Source organism: Histoplasma capsulatum, genomic scaffold (genome assembly GCF_000149585.1).
Source record: "Histoplasma capsulatum NAm1 scaffold_2 genomic scaffold, whole genome shotgun sequence".
NCBI lineage: Eukaryota > Fungi > Ascomycota > Eurotiomycetes > Onygenales > Ajellomycetaceae > Histoplasma > Histoplasma mississippiense.
The window spans coordinates 2,400,418-2,411,231 of NW_001813981.1; the positions used below are offsets into that span (position 1 = coordinate 2,400,418).

Sequence of the window (10,814 nt, forward strand, 5' to 3'; positions counted from 1 at the left end):
TATTGGGAAGCAAAAACAATTGAGCAAGAAGAAGGGGGGGCAGGTTGTCTACCATTTGCCGGGGTTGAAAGTTTGTTTGTTAGTAAAGATGGGTGGGTAGAAGACGAAAATGGAAACAAAATCGGCCAGATTTTCAAAAAAACTTTTGGGAAGGGCTGTTGACCCTGACGGCGATATCCTTGACAAAAGAGGTAATGTCGTTGGGCACGCAGAGAAGTACAAAGAGAAACCAGGGCCAGAAAAGGAAGAGTTGTCAATTCTAAAGGGATTATCGCCAAATAAACGCGGAAACATCGTGGGACCCGACGGAATACCTATTGGTAGGGTCATCGAGGGAAATTCTACACAACTAGTCGGTAAGAAGGTTGATGAGCATGGCTGTATATGGAATGATTCTGGAAAGCACATTGGCCAATGCGAATTGATACCGGAAGAAGAACGGGATATAAAAGCGGAGTGTCCTTTTTCTGGCATTGATGTGTTGGTTGTTGTCAATGACGGCTTGGTCGAAGATGAAAACGGGCATGTTGTTGGCAAAGGGAATGTTAAGGGGCATGTCGAGCCTTACGGGGAGCTTGAAGAGGAAGTCGGGAGGAAGATCTGTCACTGTTAGCGGGCAAAGCAATCAACGAAGCTGGTAAAATCGTCGACAAATCCGGAGTCGCGATTGGGCGCGTTGCCTCAGGTGATCCAAAGAAGCTTGCTGGAAGGATGGTGGATGATAAAGGCCAAATATGGGGTGACAGGGGTGAAGTTATCGGGAAAGCAAAGGGGAACAAAGCCGATGGGCCGTTCTCCGGATTCCAGAGTCTTACAGTGGGTAAGGATGATGTCGTTCTAGACAGCTCAAGCTGAAGGACCGCGCCCCGTCGACGCGCAAGTCGAATCCTAGAAAACGTGGATGCCGCTGAGTGAGAACATCGACAGCGGCTACGGCTACAGGTATCAGCGGGGGGTCCTGCAAGGAGATCTGGATGCCCAGGGGCGGCACTGTAGATAGTATTAGAGGACAAAAGAGTAGACTGCTACATCTATGCACATCCAGGAAGTGTCCAGAGATCGATGGTGGAAGCTGATGTACCGTCATTGAACTGTATATATCCATCTGCTCCCTTCTGGGGGAAACTAAGCAACGAAGTAACTCGGCAAGGATGGATCCCATCTGGGGGTCCCTTGAACAATTCGTCGAAGTATCTATATCTATATGTACCTTTCGGAAGCGGTGGCGCACGTATTCTGACGGTTGCGCAGCTAAGGCCCTTTCTGATTGGCTGATGGTTGGCTTGGCGGAGGTGAATATGTGGTTTTCTGATTGGTTGATAGTTTACCCCTTCAAATTTTTCAGCTGATTTTCAGATTGAGATCACATGATTTGACTCTATGTTAGTGGGTACTAGTGGACGGCTACCTATCACGTGCCCCCCAACATATTGTGTTGCTCTCGCGTAGTTAGTTAGTAATGACAACAACATTATCCTTCTATAGATTATGGCTCTTAGAAGCAACAGAACTGCTGTAATAATATATTAACTACATCTTCATACATTGTTAAAAGTGTGCTTAAATGCTTTGATAATTTATTTTGAATCTGATAATTAAATTGAGATCAGATGAAGCATTTAATTTAATGAAAAATTATATAATAATGTATAGAAAAAGAAGTTCTCAAATATTTAAAACATAATAAAAGGAACTGAACACAGATTTATCAACATCTGCAATCAATAAAAAGAAAATTGCTTCAGAGACATTTGAATTTGATGAGATAATAAAAAAAAAATTTGAATGAATTGAATTTTGATTATAAAAATTCAGTTAACAACAATGAGATGTCAGATAACATGAGCGACTCTGATAATTATTGTAATGTGACGGCGCCGAGGCGGTTGCTACTCGGCAGCGGCACAGAGGAGGATGGTATATAATGGGAAGCCTTATGGGTGGGCTTGATTATCTCGCTTGAACCGCGAACTCGTAGAATACTATACAAATACTGAACTACCAGAGGTACTCGGCACACTAAGAAGATTGTATGAGGACAGTGGTAACTCTGGTATCTTATTGTCAAAAGATAAAAGACGAATCGCTGGCTCCTGGAATAGAGAGCCAGCATCTAGCTATTCTATATAGACAACGGGCAGCCATCCTCCCCTCACTCTATAAGCGAGGGTAGCCGAAGCAACTCCGCAGTGGCGCTGCATTGATCTGCCAGAAGGAATCCAGACCCCGTACAGAAACAGGATTCTCATATCTCATCAATCGGATCCTCTTCTATTGCATCCGAATGATGTCATAGGGTGGTTGGAAACCGGTTCGGACACCTGCGTGATGTCATGGGATAGATGGGATTATCCGAGGGGAAACGATGGGCCGTGTGGAGCCGTCACGGGGCCTTGGCACAACCAAGGGTGTGACAGCTTATCAATAACTGAATACAATCTTTTAAAATGAAAAGACATTTAATTGTTATATATATTCATAACAAATTTATAAAATATTCATTTCTCTCTACCATTCAGTGCTGTGAAGTTAAACTCATGAATGAAATGACAATAATAAATAATCTTGTAACAAATGTCTCAAAATCAAGGCAAGAAAGAAGTACTTTGAAAGAATAAAAATTAACAGTTGTAACTGAATGAACAATCACATATTCAATTACATGTGTGGAATATCTCACATCATTTCATTATTTGAACTGTCTCAGAACTCTCTTGAAAATGACAAGACCTCTTTCATTTATTCCACTCTTTTTCAAAATTCTCTTTTTTTTTCCTTTATGTTTGCTCTTTGCAGGTGGTCTTATTTTTTTTTCACTTGCCACTTTTTGCACAAAATCTAGGTTGCTTTCATACATGCATTCTCCGCATGTTCTACCCAATCAAACTGCAGCTGATGTCTGGGATGTCATACGCAAATCCAATTGGGCGAAGCTCAAATTATTTCAAACTCCCTGGGACACCCAATGATAACCAACCCTGGTGTTAGGGGATTCAATCACCAAAACCTTCCCTTCACAGAGTCTTAATCCTGAGGATTCCCTGAAGAATCAGATATCTAGTCTTATTCATTATAAAAAGGTGCGTATTGGGGTAATTCCATTTCCAGAGTTCACTAAGTGGAAGCACTCTTATCATGTCCTCTTTCCTCCCTGGGCGCCCCGTGATCAGTGGTGGGGGGTCATAGATATATATACAGAGTTGCATCCTGACAGTGTCCGGGTTGATCCAGGTACCACAAATGAAAACACACCTGGTGTAAACTTAGGTGGCAGTTCAGTTCCCAAATGCGAACCACCTCACTGATTTATTGATGCTTCCATAAACCTTTACAATTTACCCCTCAGTTGGCGCTGATCCCCCAACTCGGACAATTTCTTCTTATTAACTAGATTGATTTATGAAATTATTCAGTTAGGATTTTAACTTCACTAGCGCTCCCTCTCAGGGTTTTTGTTGACATCTATTATTTACGCTAGCTAGGCCCTCACTGTTAGTTAACTAACCAGTTTTGCAGCTTTCTTGGCATCACAAATATCTTGGATCCCAGCTTGAAGCAAGCATAATAATGTCAAATCACATTACTTCCCATGGTCCCAACTTCTTGGCCGCAATATCGATGACCCTTCACCGAGAGCATTGAGAATTTCAATTATAGAGGCAAAGCCCCATCTGACAACGCCATTAATTAAAAGGCCAAGAAGCAGGTTCTGGTAGAAGATGGATGGCCGGATGGGGAATGCAATTCTAGGCATGAGGAGAATTGCAAGGATGTAGTGGTAGATTCAGAGACAGAGGCCAGGTAGAGCGAGCAGGATGATCAAGCCACTGCAGATGGCCAAGTAAATTTTGAAGTAATGGAAAAAAAGGCAACTCTGTCGGATATGCCATGCCTGGCCAAATACAATTGATAGGATGATGGTGATCATGATTCCTAAGGCGATGGGTGCGCCTGGTTGGGCTTTGATGTCATAAGGGGTAAGACGCTGAATGGATATCCATAGGGCAAATGTGTAGTTGTTAAGCGCGCTGACAAAAGCTGGTCCCAAGTATAGAATTGTCTTGCTGAACTGGTAAACAGGAGGAGAAGCCAACGGTGTTAGAAGCAGACGCGCGCAGTAAATGTACAAAACATACACAATAAAACTGGCTGGGAGCGTTCAGAAACATAGAGCAGAGAATAATTCCAACATTTTGGACAGATCAGGCGGATCAGAGACTATACCTATGTGAATCATAAGCATGAAAAAGTGGTGAAGAAGAAGACAGCTGAAGAGGTTGTGAAAATTGAGGTTAAAACTATAGCCACCACAGTGATGGCGAAGAGCAGCCATTTTAAATCTCCAGAGCAGTCTGATTGCAATTCTGGCAGCCGCAGGAACCAGAATGATTTCAGGAACATTGAAGAAAAGCCAACTGATTTGAGGCCATGGCCCTTGCTTGGAAAATATGAGTGGCCAGCGCCGGTCAGTTCGACCACACCACAACCACTGGTTGAGTCCATGATGACACCATCATGGATTGCAGCCTGACACACATTGCTATCTGCTTGATAGTTTCCTTCATCGCTGTCGGCGCCGGGCTCTGGGCCGCCGACAATGAGCGGCTAGTAGTTGACGGTTTCATTGCCAACTTTATAGGGTTCCAGACGAGAAGGCTGCTACAGAAAGCAGAACATTGAAAGACAAAGGTTGAGGAGGTAAATGGCCGACATTCATACCCATTCAGCCCACATCTATTTCCCTCGGACCTTTAAAGAAAATAGCTATTAGCCTTGTGCTATAAATGCATCCGAACGTAAAACTTACCAGTAGCTAGCACTGCAGCTAACTAATGGGGCTGGGTTTGCCATATCCCTCTATATGTCCACCAGAAATGGAATGTCACAACATCAATGACCAAGAGAGGAGCCAGCTAAAGTACAGCGCCAGCAGTAGACAAATCTTGTATTTTCATTTCAGGAAGAAGCAATCCAACAGCTTGACCGGCGCAGCCTGTATGCTGAGAAATAGTGGGTTCAGTAGTAATATTCAAGAAGAGTCGGGACCCTTGAGCCATCTGACAGTTGTGCGGCCAGCTTTGCACAACGGCAGCGGAACCCATTTCCAATGAAATGATTTACAGAATTCCACCGGCTACTTCTCATAAAGATGATGCTCAAAGGCGAAAAGGCCCTGGGAAATGGGAGGATTTGTGACTACTTTGGTGAGGCATTTTTCAAGTCCAGGTTTTGGTTTCTTTGGTCGACGATGTAGGTTTATTTAAGGCGCTTATCAGTCTTGAGTTGGTGACGAATGTTTGTCTGACGTGGAGTAGATTTGCCCTTCAGCTGTGGCATAGTGTCGTGGAGTTTCGCAGGCTTCTTCGCAAGTACTTTCAAGAAATCTGGAGTATGAACGACGTGCAACCAGCCGACTGGATCAACTACACTCTGTATGAGTTCATTATCCGTCCAATCACAAGCTTTTTGAGGAGAGAGGGGGTAGAGTTTCATTTTGAGACCATGGTTACTGACTTGATTATGTATCCAGCCGGCAACCCGACTACTGTATCAGGAATCAAAATGCTCGGTCGTCGAGGGGTTGAGACACTTGTGACCGTGAATCCTAAGGATATTGTTATTTTGACACTTGGCTCGATGACGTTCGGCTTCTCCCGGGGTTCAAATTCAGAACCTCCGGCTACGATCTCTGCTCTGCCAGAGGATTGGAAAATCGGACCCTGGTCCCTGTGGTTCCAGCTTGCCAAAAAAAAAAGCGGCAAGTTTGGTGCTCCATCTAATTTCTGTCCTCATATTTACTGCGCAAGTTTGGAGATTTTTACTGTGACTCTTAGAAACTCACAATTTTTTGACCTTCTCATCAAGCTCACACATGATCAGCTGATCTCTATTTTAGGGAGCAATTGGGATCTTACTATCAGTGTACGGAGTACCTCACCAACCAGTGTTCGCTGATCAACCCGACGATATTCGGGTGTTCTGGGGCCACTCTCTTTGCCCGGAGAGGGAGGGGAACTACATTAAGAAACCAATGTTTTTCATGTGCGGGGGAGGAAATCATGAAGGAGCTGTTGTCCCACCTCCAATTCCCAACTGACTCAATCCCTTCCACCTCAATTACCATTCCATGCATTTTTCCGCAAGGCACGTCAATAATGTTCCCGCGCACGGAGGGCGACCGTCCAGCAGTTATTCCACCAGAGACAATGAATCTCGCCTTCATCGGCCAATATGTGGAAATTCCCGATGACACAGTTTTCAGCATGGAATGCAGTGTGCGCAGTGCGCAGATGGCGGTGTATGGACTGATGGACATTGCTAAGGAGGCCAAGAAGGTCAAGAGAGATCATTTTATAATTTTCGAACTCTTGATATAGTAGGAGCCCCCTCGTCTTTTTCCTCCCGGAGTCAAGCCCTTGACTTAATTGCTGAGCAGGATCACGTCACTGATAATGTATTGCATTTCCACTACGGTGTGTACCATAATTTGAATTACTCACTTCTTCTGCCTGCGTTTTCTTTTTGGGCCTCTGCACGCCCCTCGACAATTAGCTGTTTCTCAAAAATATCTACATATGCTATATTGCAACACGAGAGGACTGTCTTGCGAGTGATTCTCTCTTGTAGGATCATTCGTAATGTACGAAGGCGCTGTTACTGATCATTCAGCGGATTAGGACTAGGCGTTTACTGAATGGCTGAGGTAGGAACGTCTATTAAACTCCCAAAGATCCTACAAAGGTTATTTTACCCGTATACCTCTTTCTCAGGGTCACGACCTTTTCGTGAGGTGCTGTGTCTATTTTGCATTCTTTGGGCCACAGCCGTCCCTTCGTCAAGGAGCAGATAAACCCCCCTCTAGCGTGCCTATGTCGCCGCTATTTGTATCGGAGAACAGTCCGATAGACGGTCCATCAGAGGCACGGGGCCATGAATACATCATCCAGCACCCACAAGACGATGGTCGGAACGGTATTCCTCCTGGGCCCGGATCGCAAGGGTCAGCCGTGGCCATGGATACTGATGAACGAGAGGCAATGTGGACGGACATTGCTACAGAGTGGACCGCTGAGGAACGAGCGAGTGAGGCGCACATGGCCGAGACCGCACGTTTGCAGCCGATAGCGGAAGACATGGATCGACGGGCCCGAGTGGCGGAAGAGAAAGCCGCATCCCACGCGGCCGAGCTGGCGCGGGTGCAAAAGGAAGCGGATGAAAGAGCCGCTCGAGCTGCCGAACAAGTCCGCGCACAGCGCGACGCCGAACAGGCGGTCCAACAGGTTCACCGGCAGGAAGAAACGGAATCGATGGCCCGTCGTGCGAGAGAGGCTGAAGATCGGGTGGCCGCACAGGCGGCCGAGCTGGAGCGGTTACGGAAAGGGGCCACCGAGAGAGCGGTCCAAGGTGCTGAACAGACCCTCTCGCAGGTGGACCACGATGGAAGCGCGACAGTTCTCGCTCAGCTGCAGAATGAAACTCTTGAGGGACTGGCGGAGCCGGCTCCCGAAAATATTCCACTGCCTCTCGACGACGACACTACGATGGCCGAGCCCTCCCGGCCCGTCACTCAGCTTGACGTGTCGAGCTTGATGGCGAGATGGTGTGAGCGAGGGGACCAGCCGGACGACGATGGCATACCATTGCCTCGCAACACTCATAAGAGAACACCCGTGGAACGGCGACGAGCTAAAGCCGCCGGAATCAGAAAATCTCGCATGAAAGGCAGGCCGACGCGACGGGCTGCCGATCGAGTCGCTAACCGTGCGGCAGTGATCAACGACCAACTACAACGGAACACCGAGCGCCGCGGGTCTGCCTCTCGCTTGCGGATAGAGGAGTCATCCGGGGCAGATGTCTCGGCACCACTGAGCGATCCACACGGCGCGCAGTCACGAAACGACTCAGGCGCAATCCAAAGACACCCCTGCCACAGATAAATTCTCCCATCCACGGCGGGAGCCGGAGATGACGGGGACATCGAGAAAGCAATCGATGGGCTTCTCGACGAAATGCTGCAGGACGACGCGGAACTGAGAGCCGCAGACGAGCATGACACACAGGAACGCACCTGCTGGGAGACAGAACACAGTGCCACGGTTGAGAACGCCATGGTCGAGAACACAGGCGTCGAATCGGAAAAGGTGGCGCAGGAGCGAGCACAGGCTCTCACTCAGCTGCAGAGCTGGGTCGAGGGAAGAGCGGCCGAGCAAAGCACCGACAGCGCGCAACGTGAATCCAACACTCCCACCGCTGTGCTCTCCCGGCCCGTCACTCACTTCGACCTGCGGGGTGTGATCGCGGGATGGCGTCAGCGAGGAAGTCAGCTGGACGCGCCCGGGGACTCTCACGGGAGAACTTCTCCAAGGCACCAACGATCGAAGGCTGCCGGAATTAGAAAATCTCAGAAGAAAGACAAGCCAACGAGGCAAAATGCTGATCGAGCGGCCAACCGAGTCGCTGCGATCGCCAACGAGCTCGAAAGCGGATCGAACGCCGAGCAGCTCCGGAATGTGGATGGGCTGCAGAGTCCAGAGCCACCACCAGTTCGATTTGACGTGCCCGCCGAGAATGACGAGCTCGACCGGGGCCCACGGCCCATAACTCACTTCAATTTCAGAGAGTTGGATGTATTATCGCTCACTGACCCTGGTGGGAACCGTACCAACATCGCTGACTGGGAACCTTGGCTGCCCACGGTTCCGCTCCCCACCATTGGGACTGAGCCCGAACGGGCGTCCAGCGACGGCAAGGTCTCCATCACGTTCCACGTCTACGAGCGGAACCGGTGGAGGGTCGCCGATGTCCTGACCGTCCACCCCTCCGAGCCTTCCGTCTTGGAGAGAACGGTCTGGGGCTACAAGCGGCGGAGGATGGTTGTGTACGACATGCACATGCGGGCGGTCAGCGTCTCATCCAGCTTTCGAGCGGCGACCTCTGACGGAGCCCACGCGCTGCTGTTTATCCCCAGGGAGACCAAGGCCCAGATGGACCAGGTTTTTCTGATCGAGCCGCCGGACACGGCCGCCGGACTGCTGCGCAAGAGGACCAGACGAACAAAAGGCTAAATTTAACATTTACACGTGGGCTGTCTTGGGAATTTTAGCAATCTATGAAGAGACTCTCAAGACCGGCATAGTCTTGTTTTGCAGTAGGTACTGTGCCGCCTGGCTCAAGACATACTTTGTCATGAAAGAGCAGACTTAAGATAGAATATGATCTGTGCTGGCAAGTATATGAGTGTAGACCCAAGAGGCAGGACATGTGACTGGAGAGCCGTGAAGAATAGCCCGGGAAGATCGTCTTAGGACTGCCACTGTCTTGTGACAATTGTCTCAAGACAAAAGAAGTCACGAGACCCGCGACCTGTCTGTGTGGGCGTTTCATGTCGTCACCCGTCTCAGGAGTGCCCTTCTGGGTCGGTAGTAGGCTCTTGGCATACTCGGAAAGCCATTGTTATGGATATTGTAGATAGTTTCTTTCTTTGCGCTATGCTTGTTAGCAACTCATTTTCTTTCTTTCTTCCTCGTCCTCCTTGTCCTTTCCTTGTCGTCACCACGTTGTTAGTTGTGCCAGTCCCATCCTCATAAATATGGCAGACCTTCCTGCCGTTCGCACACGAGGTCTCTGCATTAATAACCCATTCCTTATCTTCTCGATGGAAGTGGGATTTGTGGACAGGATTGCCATCCCGGTGTCTGATTTCAAGTTAGTAGATACAATGACTATTCCTGAGTTATACATGCTTGATACTGACACTCTTCAGTTTGCCAAGTCTGTGCAGCATCAACATCACAGCAAGAGTTTCATTCCTAATGTCAGCAGTCAACATTATGGCTATGGTGATATGAACTTTATAAGTTTCCAGGGATTTCCTCATCGTCGCTCGCGGCCGTTTGTCATTTTTGGGAAGCGGAGGGAATGATTTGCAGAGTAGGAAGGCAAAGGGCAGCTGGGCTATTTCACCCTTCCGCCCTCTTTGTCGACCGCGCTCGATCATTTTTAAGCCTTCTTTCTGTCTTCGCCGACATAGTTCGGGTGAGGCTTCCAATGTAATGCTGTAGAAATCGATTCTCCTTTTCGAGATTGTTATGATCTGACCTGAGCTCATCGATGCGTTCCGCCAGGGCCCGCAACGTCGATTGCAAGGTCTCTGCTTGTCTGCGATCATCCACCATGTCAGCAGTCAACCCAGTTCGCGGAGCAGGATCGCAGTTGACAATCAGGGACAGACAGCGGTGAGAACAGGTAGATACACACTGCTGAACATTTTCTCAAGCCTCTCTGGCTAGTTTCTCCACATCAGCAGGATTTCTTCTCGGGCTCATTGCCCAAGCATCATCCGGGGGAAATTCCTCCTCCTCAATCTCGATCTCTGGGTGATCGCGAGGGAGAAGGATGGAAGCACTGAGTTCTCAACGGGCCAGACGTGGACGCATGGCCCTGGATTTTCGGTCGTGTTCAGTATCCGATATTGAGGAAGAAGATGAGGACAAAGACGAGACATGTACGCTGTTGCTACTAATATCGTTGGGGGTTGGCATTGCCGGCGCCGGAGCTGTGGTGGCATTCGCACCAGATCCAACAGATATTCTGCACCTGCACAGCTGCCGCACCCCTAAACCCCGAAGAACCGACTCGACCTCTGCAAAGACACAGCTGTCAAGATATCCTAAGAGAAGCAGCCAGATTCGATTTCCTGGAGACCGTTTCAAAAATGAGGGAGTGAAATCGGGGGATTCTTTTTTCAAAAAAATTAAATGAAAAAAATATTAAAGAAGAGAACGAGAATTTACTTCAGGACAGAGTGAGAGAGG

General features: G+C 48.3%; 5 protein-coding genes across 5 annotated transcripts; 3 read left to right on the forward strand and 2 right to left on the reverse strand.

The window, feature by feature from the left end:
• Positions 1–109: 109 nt before the first annotated feature.
• HCAG_02785 (predicted protein) lies at positions 110–613 on the forward strand (the record flags this gene model as incomplete). Its single annotated transcript, XM_001542564.1, has 1 exon — positions 110–613. One exon carries the CDS (start codon positions 110–112, stop codon positions 611–613), a length of 504 nt encoding a protein of 167 aa, XP_001542614.1.
• Positions 614–3,328: 2,715 nt separating this feature from the next.
• Positions 3,329–4,851, reverse strand: HCAG_02786 (predicted protein; the record flags this gene model as incomplete). The annotated part of the gene is made up of 6 exons (XM_001542565.1): positions 3,329–3,387; positions 3,432–3,462; positions 3,905–4,069; positions 4,417–4,567; positions 4,720–4,749; positions 4,808–4,851. The coding sequence occupies 6 exons, from the start codon at positions 4,849–4,851 to the stop codon at positions 3,329–3,331; spliced, it is 480 nt and encodes a 159-aa protein (XP_001542615.1).
• A 405-nt stretch (positions 4,852–5,256) lies between these two features.
• Positions 5,257–6,316, reverse strand: HCAG_02787 (predicted protein; the record flags this gene model as incomplete). The annotated part of the gene is made up of 3 exons (XM_001542566.1): positions 5,257–5,545; positions 5,843–5,887; positions 6,099–6,316. The coding sequence occupies 3 exons, from the start codon at positions 6,314–6,316 to the stop codon at positions 5,257–5,259; spliced, it is 552 nt and encodes a 183-aa protein (XP_001542616.1).
• A 553-nt stretch (positions 6,317–6,869) lies between these two features.
• On the forward strand, positions 6,870–9,065 carry HCAG_02788 (predicted protein; the record flags this gene model as incomplete). Its single annotated transcript, XM_001542567.1, has 3 exons — positions 6,870–7,602; positions 7,771–7,853; positions 8,061–9,065. 3 exons carry the CDS (start codon positions 6,870–6,872, stop codon positions 9,063–9,065), a joined length of 1,821 nt encoding a protein of 606 aa, XP_001542617.1.
• Positions 9,066–9,589: 524 nt separating this feature from the next.
• On the forward strand, positions 9,590–10,475 carry HCAG_02789 (conserved hypothetical protein; the record flags this gene model as incomplete). Its single annotated transcript, XM_001542568.1, has 4 exons — positions 9,590–9,705; positions 9,782–9,814; positions 10,125–10,235; positions 10,304–10,475. 4 exons carry the CDS (start codon positions 9,590–9,592, stop codon positions 10,473–10,475), a joined length of 432 nt encoding a protein of 143 aa, XP_001542618.1.
• Positions 10,476–10,814: the final 339 nt, after the last annotated feature.